The 10,866-nt window shown below is 38.6% G+C and overlaps 1 protein-coding gene across 3 annotated transcripts; it reads right to left on the reverse strand.

The window, feature by feature from the left end:
* Window positions 1-2,496: 2,496 nt before the first annotated feature.
* On the reverse strand, window positions 2,497-4,411 carry tmem250 (transmembrane protein 250). Of its 3 annotated transcripts, none has more exons than XM_017407563.3 (2): window positions 4,283-4,411; window positions 2,497-3,835 (listed from the first exon to the last, which is right to left on the reverse strand). In XM_017407563.3, exon 2 carries the CDS (start codon window positions 3,746-3,748, stop codon window positions 3,242-3,244), a length of 507 nt encoding a protein of 168 aa, XP_017263052.1. In that variant the 5' UTR covers window positions 3,749-3,835; window positions 4,283-4,411; the 3' UTR covers window positions 2,497-3,241. The 3 variants fall into 3 exon arrangements, with proteins under 3 accessions (XP_017263052.1, XP_017263050.1, XP_017263051.1); XM_017407561.3 differs by having other exon boundaries at window positions 4,207-4,403; XM_017407562.3 differs by having other exon boundaries at window positions 4,202-4,403.
* Window positions 4,412-10,866: the final 6,455 nt, after the last annotated feature.

Here is a 10,866-nt window from a genome sequence, read left to right on the forward strand (position 1 = left end):
TCTATCTATCTATCTATCTATCTATCTATCTATCTATCTATCTATCTATCTATCTATCTATCTATCTATCTATCTATCTATCTATCTATCTATCTATCTATCGCCTTTAAATAATACTATCTGATGTTTGTCTTTATAAAAAACAATGACACTTTTAAACTGCTAAATTATGTTGTCTTAATCATATCAGCTCAAGTAAATTGCATTTTTCGCCAAACTGGCCCCAGACAGCCCTTTCTTTTTTCATTCTTTTTTTACAGAGACTTGTGGAAACTGTGAAAGTACATGAACATGTTAAAAATGTTTCAAAACCACATGGGGAAATGTGTGCAAAAAAGTGTGTACCAGCGTGTTAAGTCGTGTTTTCCACATAAGAAGCACATGTGCTTTTTGTTGCAAAATCCACATAAGAAACATGCACAAAACACGTGTTTCGCACAGGTTACATGTAAATTACACATATGAAAACGTGTCTAATTCTCATTATCACGACTGTAGAACAAGAAATACAAGTTTTTGAGTGTGATTGTTGTTTTCAGCTGTTTCCTTTTCCTGGAGGGGGGAAAAAAGGAGCACCAATGCAATGGAACCAGCTGTCTAAATGATGCTTGAAGAAGTGGCAGGAATCTAAATGTCTGGCCAGTTATTTATTTAGCCTGTTTGTTTCTTTGTCCAGCCAAGCGTAAAGGCTGCCTTTTATTAATAATGACAGCGTGAAACTACTTATAAGTTGACTAACAACAAAAAGGCCAGGTTGGCACATTCTCACTCACCTTCGCCGACTGACACCACAGCGTGCATGAAATACGTTTACTCCAAGTGTGAACTGAGGGTCGCTGAACCTTATTTTCTAAACTAACAAGTGGGAATAAAAGATATTTAGGGCATGTCTTGTTCTATTCTTAACGATAAGAAGGAAAAATGATGACATAGCACACAATAGTTTACATGATAAACTTTCGAAAGGGATTTAGTTATTCTGCAATACAAAATAATAAGAAACAGAGATGGATACATATATCTCTGTATTGCCAGTAATCTTGTATGTAATCTTCACTGATGACCCTTTTTTTTAACAAGGCTGCTTCTAAAATTACATGGTAGGTTTCAAAGAAATGTATCACTTTATACTATCTTGTTTTAAATATGATCATATCTTTTTTCCTGCTAATTTAAAGGCCACGAGAGGATAAAAACACGAAACACATGAAACGCTAGAGCAGAATACTGCTTTTCAAACAATTAGAATGATTGGTGTTAAGAAAGTTCGGAAAATGTGTGATTTCATTATCAAAATAGTGGAAAAACTTAATTATGTAAATTTAGCCAGGACACCTTTTCCTACAGTTATTTATTTAAACCATATGCCACTTTACTCTCCTGGTTTTTTATCTCTTATCGTATTGCTAATTAACTACACGATTATATGCTTGTGTTCATTTCTCTTAATGTATTCAAGTCAAAAAGTGAAATAATCAGAACGTTCTTGTTTTAAATGTCTGACATGTTGTGTATAAAAGTATTACTTGTGGGTTTTCTTCCCTTTGGTGATCTAAAGGCAAGAGGACTAATCTTTCTGTCAGGTGTTATATGAGCCTTGATAGTACTTGCCCTTACAAAAGTACAAATGTTGGATGTTTTGTTTCACTTCACGAGGACGTTTCCAATCTATAACTCTTGCAAAGGAGGTTAAAAGGTCAAGATCAGAACTTAACAGCGAGCGTCAAAATAAAAGTTTGCAAATGGAGATCAATGAAACTTACAAGTTTTTCCGATGAAGCAAACAACTTCGGCTTTTCCAAACAGAAAGAAGAAATGAAACTTGCCAGCCAGTGACTCGTCAAGTATACTTGAAGCACAATATTGACATTACAGAATAACTCATGGTCTCTCTGGTGTAAGTGGGCAGTGTGATTGGCCCAGTCTCCGAACATGAAGCATATGATGTGTTTATCCTCAGAACAGCAGCATATTGTTTCCCTGATTATCCATTTCCAGCCTGAGGCCAAACCAGTCTCAAGCATGTCTCACTCAGCCCACCAGCTATAGAGTCAAAAGTTCATATCTACAATAAAGCTGCCTGTTTGAAAAGCTTCCTTCTTCTGCATGCTAGCCCGAAAGGAACGCGTTGAAACCAGTACACTGCAACATATAAAAGCAAATTTCAGTTCTCGTATCTGCACTGGTAGGAGTTCCTGTAAGCTCACTTCACATGCAGGGAAAAACGAGGCTATATAAGGTTGCTGGGACACCGCCACGTTCATTGTTATGCTTGGCAGAAGCAGAGGCGTCTAGTCGTGGCTGGTGTTTGTGTGCTGCAGGAAGCTAAAACAGAGAAGTCTGTCAGAGCAACACTGCCGACCATGTGAAGAGCGACTGATTGAACACTTGACCCAGAGCCGTTCTCAAGCTGAACCGTCACGCTCGTATGATCCAGCTCGAGGCGGGTCATCGAGGGTGTCAGGACTATACAATAAACACATTCACTTGGCCATGCACTTAAAAGCACAGAACACTTTATGACGGGAAGATCTGTCAAGTAACTTTACAAAAAAGTAAATATTAGTTCCTTGGGTTCTGCCAAGTGCTTATAACTATTTAGCGCCACTATCGCCACACATACATCGTTATTTACTTTAGCTCACTACATGTTCACTTATTTCTACCTTAAACGAATATTTACATGATGTTTGCACACAGCATAAGATACATAATCTTAACCCAAGTTCTGCTGGCTTGCATCACATAGTGATAAAGCACTTCAGTCATATGTTAATAGATCATGCAACAATAAACTTTACATTTTCCATTACTGTAACAACATGTCAGGTTTGTGGAAATGATTTAAAACAGCATGAAATACATAAAAACATACAGACTTGTATGCTCTTGGTCCCTTTTTAATTGTACTTGTATACTGACTGTGTATAGACTCATCAGTCCTGTTATTGGAGACTTATTAGATATGTTTTTATTAAAATGTAAAATAAGACCTTTGTGCCACACGTTACGGCTGAAGGATCGCATTAATGTGATCAATTCTAGCGGGACTTCATCTTCTCAAAATTAAACTAGCAGGGTTTTAGAAGCTAAATGTCAAAAAAAAAAGGCGCTTTTGAAAAAAAGCTGAACAACAAAAAGAATTGTACAGTTTACGCTACAGGTGTGTGCGGTTCTTAAACGCCACACAATGCTCGAGTCACATGTCCCCCTCGAATCAAAACGCTTCAAACAATTCAGGCTACATGTCCACAAACACCATAAAGCACCAGCCGAGGCCCCCCACCAGAAACATGGTGATGTGCATGCTGTAGATGATCAGGTCGTTGAGCACGCCAAAGTCCAGGCGCCGGTGGCCCAGCAGCAGCAGAATAACCGACAGTTTGTACTGCAGCCGCAGGAGCACACGCACGCTGATGTACTGCAGGAAGAAGACGGCCGAGAGCAGCACCCAGAGCAGCGAGGTCAGCAGGCTGCAGCCGAAGTACAGCAGGAAGCGGAGGAAGCTGTACATGCAGCGGGAGCGCAGGTACAGGTCGAAGTTGTTGTACTTGGTGCGCACCAGCTTGGACGTGTGCGACGACCCGCAGGCCGAGTGCATGCAGGTGGTGTGGGGGCCATGGAAGCTGCGCACCCGCCGTGGGATGGGGATCACAGGCATGGATGGGCTACTGGAGCCCAGCGCGGTCCACAGGTGTGACAGGGGAGATTCACTGCGAGAGCTGCTTCCTGGGAGGCAGTTATTCATCTGGTTTTAATGATCAAACTGGCTCTTAGTGAGGGAGTCCAGGAGTGATGCTGTCACTGGGGTTTCTCCTCAATATGAAAGTAATATCTGTAATGACAACACAAAGTTAGTGTAAATTCTCCACTTGTTTGTAAAATGCAGAGTCACAATGTTATTACAGACAAAACAAAACATACATTTTAAAACAGCTTTAGGTCGATGAATAAATGGATTATAGCTGCAATAATCTATAGCTTTAATAACCAGACTTTCTTTTTATCTTATGAAACACAACGCTAATGTAAGTTCGCGCGTTTTAAAAATGCTAGATCACAATGTAAGAAACCGTCATAAAATGCGGGCAAACAACAAGTACTTAAATACAAGAATTAGGTTAATACGAACAGAAAGAGACTGACTACAGCTACAACTATCCGAAAGGTTCCGTTATTTGTCGTGATAATAGTGCAGCACCTTACATGACACAAAACGTCTTCCTCCACAGTGAAAATATGTCGTTTGCTTTTTGAGGCGTCTACAGGACTTTATTACTACCTGTCGAGTCAAGCGGAACATCACCAAAGACATAAATGTTGTTGACTTAAAAAAAAATTGTTTAATTATTTCAAATAATGTAGCTTTAGCCAGCAGTGACGAAGCCGGTGCTTCAGCGTCCCGTCGCAAAATATACGCGTCATTCTACGTCAGAGGCCGCCGTCTTAAAGGGGAAGTGCCCCTTTTTCAGCTCGTATAATAATAATGAGAAAAACTTATTTCATATACGACAAAAACAAGCACAGAAACATTATTTATTATTTAAGTTGTATACATAGAGTTGCATGTAGTTCTATGCACTGCAAATAATTCATGTGGCAGACATGCAAAATTACCCACAGGCTGTACAATCTGTGCACTGTGTGAGTGTAAGGGAACTGAAGAGATGATGAACATATGCCCCTTTTTTATTTTTTTTTTTATTTTTAGCTTTTCATGCCTTAAAATGAAAGACTGACCACTTGACAACCCTACAAAAGGTTGAGTTCGAGATACGTTTTACTTTACGTTTTCATCAGTTTGTAATGGTTATGTTTCTCCACTACATGTCAGAGGTGACTGTTGTGTTTGCTATTTATTAATACAGATTTACCAGCGTAACTATCTAGTTACTTTAAAATGTATTCTGTATACAGTTCTGAAACATTTGGCAACAAACACATATATATTTTTACTGGAGTGTATTTGCTTCCTCAATAATTTCTCTTGTGAAGGAGGAAGAATTTTAAAACCTATTTAAAAAAAAACCTTTTACATCTGAAACCTCAACAAGTTTTGCCACTAACTTGTAAACTAAAGATAAAGCTACTTACCCATGTAGACATTCAAATGAGATTTTAAAAGGCAGCATCAATGAATCGTTATACCCTTACAATATGTCACAAGATACGGTCATGTTCGACGTAGTTTAAGAAATAATTAAAGCAGTAAGAAACAGGAAGAAAACTCAAGCAGAACCAGGCTCAGAACGAGTGTCCATCATCTTTGACTTGTTGTGTCTAGGTGTAGTTTCTATAGGGAAAAAACCCCCAACAGATTAATGACAGCACTAATTACAAATATAAACATGGAGAGTAAAAATAAAGACAGTAGAGTGAGAGATGTGGTCAGTTTGTCCTCCAGCAGTCTAAGCCTATAGCAGCATAACTAAAGGAAAGCTCAGGAAACCCAGGCCACCCCCAACTATAGGATTTGTCAAAAAGGAAAGGCTTAAACCTTAAAGGCAGACATGGTGTCAGCCTCAAACAGAAATTTGAAGTTGATTCATGAGAGGAGCTGGATAACTGAAAGCTCTGCCTCCTTATCTATTTTTAGAAACTTTGGAAACCACAAGTAAACCTGCGGTTTGAAATCTGCAATATGCAAGAAGGGACTGCATTAACTATTATCGCCAGTCTTTTAAAAAATTATATATAAATATCAGGAAATGTTATGCCGTCGACTAACAGTAGAACATTTTCAGAAAACTGTTCATTCAGCTCAATTTTGTGCTCGTGTCACTTTTTAGTTATGCTGCCTCATATAGTGTGCACTTCTGTTTTCCCAGTCTATTCCAATTAAGATCAAAAGGATGGACAAAATGAATAAAAAAACAGTCATGCAATAACAGGATTTATTGCCGCAGAGTGGTAGAGACCACATTAAAGTGGACTCATAGGACCGAGCCTGCAGCCATTTGCAGTGAAAAGCCTTTGCAAAGGGCATGTCTGCATTAGTATTCACGTGTCTGTAAGGCCAACACAAGGTTGCAACAGTGTGTGGACCTGCACGTCTTCATACTGTAAGTGTGTCTTCAAGCATTCCGCTTCGTATATCATGTAACCTTCACCGACGCCGATTTATGAGCTGCATGAGGGATTACATCTCCGCTATCTGTCAGCGAGCCAGATGGCAGCAGGTGACCATAAGTCATGCTAAATGCAGGCATTAAAAAAAGTTTATTGCAGTTGTTAATAGTGCGCCGGGTCACTTTGTCGAGGATTTAAAGGTGTATTAGGCAAAATTAGAAAAACAAACCTCAGAATGTTTAATCAAGCACACGTAAAGCTGTCACCGAGGCCGAATACTTTAATCAGTGGACTTTGCTTTTATGTTATTAGTTGCATGTTAAAATGAACAAAGATAGTGCTGGTTGTGCAGTTTGGAACGAGGATTTATAAAAAACTAAAGTTTTAAAGTGATGCTGAAAGTACGAATGTGCAGACTCTGTTTTTCCTTGATTTTTTTAGCATCATTCGTACACGGTAGCACCGTTAAAACCTCCTGCTGCAGGATGCCTCGGTCGTCTGGGGTTTTTACAGATGGTGATTTATAGATGTGCAGGTGCCATCTACTTCTGCAGCCTTTAATCTAGTATCTTCTGTCACCCATGTCCAGCATGTTGCACAGGCAGACAGCATAAATGAAGCATACATTTACGTGGCCGTCTTTTGAAGGATGTTGCATAAAAGCTTTGTGTTCGAGAGTCTGTTAAAGGCGCAGAGCAGCAGCAGCACACGCTTTGATCTTTTAGGAAGCTACCAGTTCCATTACCGTGAACAAAACATACAGAATATATCAAGACTCGGTACAGCCAAAGCTACATAAAATTATTCATCACAGAAACACTGATATACAGTTGAAAGTATAGCATGAAAAGCTGACCTTATTTTACTTTTCCAATACTTATTCTTGCATTAGTTATAAATATATTCATACCAACTGTAATATGACTCCCATATATGCACTGGTGTTACCTGTGCATCCAAACCACTGCTCAGATACAAAATATAAGCAGTAAGACACATAAAGCTTTTAAACTTTCTAAGGGATTAAGTGGTTTGGAGTTTCAAACTCACAAAAACCACGCAGCTGTCCCACATTTTGCCAGAAGCACATTTCAAACTAAGAGACTCTTCTAAAATATTCTGTATTTTTTTATATTCTTCATGATCTAGATTGTGAAAGATTTGAATAATTCTGGGAATTCGGTGTTTTGGAAAAAAAAAAAAAAAAAGGGTGTTGCTGTATTTTCTGGTTAAAATTTGAACAAACAAAAATGTTTCTTGCTCATGGAGAAGTTATAACTTTAAATAAATACACATGAGGATCGAGGATAAATGGTATTGCCTTAGAAGGTTGGAAGTGACATTTAAATTTGAGTGTTATAAGAGTTTCTGGAGAAAAGTTAAAATTTATATTTAATTTTTTAATTTTATTTTTTTATTTTTTATTTTTTATTTTATGTATTTATTTATTTATTATTATTTTTTTTTATTGTATTTAAAAAAAAAAAGAAAAAACTGTTTTGATTCTTAATGCTTTGTAGCAGAACTTGATTGCCAGGGTATGCAAATGTAAAATGATTAAATTAAAAAATGTTCATTTAAGTTCGCCCAAAACCAACATTTAATTTTAATATTTTAGCCATGACGCAGCCCATCTCAGTTTGTTTTCTTCATCAAGACACTGCCTTACATATTTACCTTTGCCCACTAGAGGGAGCTGTTTGTCCATATTTAACTCGGCGCGCTGACACTTTTCACTCCAATAAAAACCAACTCATTCAAGGCGGAGGCGCCAAGCAACCTCTTACTATTCCCATATAGGCCATCTTGAACCGAATCCAGTTCCTATATTATTGCCTTCTTTGATATATGAACGCATTCTGCTCCATTAATGCTGCAAATGCCTCTGAAAGGAGCCAAGTTTGGACGTCACCTTCATCCCCTGCCTCTGAGTAATATCTGCCTACAAGCTGAGGAGGCTCCTCTGTCTTCCACCATTACCAAGAAAAACGATGTCAATAAAGCCAATGCTTGTGATCCGGGCAGCTTGGCGACCTTGTAAAAATAGATACTGGTTCTGATCTTGCATTATGGCTACATTACTGGATCATATTTTTCACGTCCAAAATAGGAAAAAAAAAAAATTAAAGCACTGCCTCAGCTTCTTGAAAATCTCTTAGTTTTTTTTTTCTTTTCTATGCATTTGAAAGCACCTGATTTGTATTCTTTTCAAGAATGTTTTTGCAAAAATTGCATCTTTACCCACAGATTTCGCAAACGTGAGAAATGACTTTTCTCTCTGGGGTGTTTATATCCATAGGTGAAGCTATAAAAACCTCCAACTCCTCTCCACACTCCTAAAAGCCCATTTCCCAATTCACGACCAAAATAACCCAAAGAGGGTCCAAGATTAAAGGAGCAACATGTCAAAATCTTCTTTGAATCCTTCAGATGCACTTGGGGCGAAATCAATTAATTCATTAACTAAGTAGAGGTCACAGCCAATAGCTGGTCTAAAACAAATTAAATCAATTAGTCCAGCTAATAAGATGAGAAAGACTTTAATTAGTGAAACTTTAATCAAAGCTGCGTTTGCGCTGTGCTGCGTTCTGGGAACCACCGAACCTGTCAGACTAAACTTTGGCAGAATACCTGCAAACATGTTTTCTGTGCATGTTTGACAATTTTGTTCTAGTGATAAGAGTTCCGAGTACTTTTATTGGTTTCTAGGCATGCGGGTGGAAGCCTGAACCTTGGCTGAGGAATCAATTAAACTTTAAAAAGTGACAGAAAAACTGCAGCAAATAAATAACAGTGATTTAAAAAAAAGGCAAGAGTGAGAGAAATGTGCCAAAAACAGATGAAATCCAAAAACGCTTGGGTGTGCACAGGATATGAAAGAGAGCAAATTAAGCACCCAATTAAAGAAATTAAAATGAAACATGATGTATGCAGTTGGGTCAAACAGTTCCTACCAAGTTTCTTTATTACATTTCTGTGTGAAGGTGAATGATTAAGGAACCAACCACAGGCCTGTTGGAGCACTTTCCCTCCTCTCCAGTGTTTTTTTTCCTTCTCTCTCTTGCTTTCATCATCTCTTGCATGTGTGTCTCTTGAGTGCACACATCTGTGTGTGTGTGTTTCATAATCCTGTCAGCCATCTGCTGTCATTAAAAACCTGCTCCTGTTGCACTGCGGAGCCCTGCGTATTTATCTGGCCAGATGTTGCGCTCAAAGTTTTGTAGGGTTGTCGTGTGTGATCGCCACAATATGGCAGACACGTTAAACCCGAGTCCCAAATGAGTTTCGGAGTCGTTTTAAATAAAATCCTAGAAGGGGAAAAAAATGTGACATTTGCATAATTTCAATAATGTTTTGATATGGTGCTTGGTGCCTTTAAAGCGAATGTAAAAAAATGTTCTGATGTTAGAAAAAAGTTTCCTTTCAGGTTGTGTTCTTGTTCTTTTATTCCCCGTCTGTGTTGATCCACTTCTGTCCCCAATTGGGCCTGGCCAGTGTTAATCCTTGGCATAAGGGGGCACGGCTGGATTATGGACTGATGTGGAAACATCTGCACGGGTGAGTGGGAGACATGTGAATCTTGAATCTGGAAATGGAGAAAGGTGTGTCAGGGGTTGGACTGTGACCAGGGATGTTTTTGGCTGGATTTTTTTCTTTTTCTTTCATTAAAATGACAGCAAAAACTGAATAAAAAATAGCTGAATGTAAATTTCCATCATTACATGATCTCATTAAACTTTTTAAAAATGACTGTTCTCCTTTTAACCTTTTAGCACAAATATAAAATTAGCAAAAGCATTTGTTCACTCAACTTTACTGACATGCGTCTTCTTTTCCTCCAAATAAGCACCTCCCTGGTTTGGTCTCGTGTTCTGCATGCTTTGCACATAGATCTGTTTCGGGCCGGAAGTGATGCTTGGGACATTAATATGCAGAGATGATTTAGAGGGCAGGAGAGACTGAGGGGGGATTAGGTCTGCTTCAGGCCTCGCTGGGGGGGGGGGAGTTTAAAGAAGAAGGAGGAGGTTTACATCAGCAAGGACCTGATTTACGTTGGGGAGCAGATGGCGAGAAATTGCTCTGTTTGGAAAAGATGTGCAATTTATTTCTGTTGATTTTTCCAGACGTAGAAGGCTGGTGGAGCGACGGAGGGCCGATGCGAGGTGGCTCAGAAATGAGTGGAGCGGGCTTAACTTTGCACAGTGGAGGCCCTCTTAGGTAACATTACAAGGGCTGTGCAGCACGTAGCAGCTGGCAGATGGCTCAGGAGCGTGGTACAGAAGGACAATCTTGTGTTTGTGCTGCTCTAAAATCTGATATGAATTTTTGATGAGAATCTCTTCGTGGACTCAATAACATTTTTGCTGCATGCAAAAGTAAAACAACTCTGAGTTGAAAGAAGTTAGGCGTGAACAAGATTCATAAATCTTTACTGTCCTCTCTGGGCAAAAAACCCAACAACCTTTAAAGATTGTCTGAGGGAAATCAAATAACCATATGGTTAATTTTTAAACGCTATTTTGGAAATTATATTATCTTTTTGATACTCTACCTCTAACAAGGTTGCCTGGCAGCTTTTTTTCTTTTAGTCAGCACACAGTTCAAAAGCTTTCATCTGGTTTATTAGGAAGTGGCCACAGTATGAGTAGCCTGCACATCTGGATATACAGGTGCTGGTCATAAAATTAGAATATCATGAAAAAGTAGATTGATTTCAGTAATTCCATTTAAAAAGTGAAACTTGTATATTATATTCATACATTACATACAAACTCATATATTTCAAATGTTTATTTC

This window comes from Kryptolebias marmoratus, linkage group LG14, assembly GCF_001649575.2.
Source record: "Kryptolebias marmoratus isolate JLee-2015 linkage group LG14, ASM164957v2, whole genome shotgun sequence".
Classification (NCBI taxonomy): Eukaryota; Metazoa; Chordata; class Actinopteri; order Cyprinodontiformes; family Rivulidae; genus Kryptolebias; species Kryptolebias marmoratus.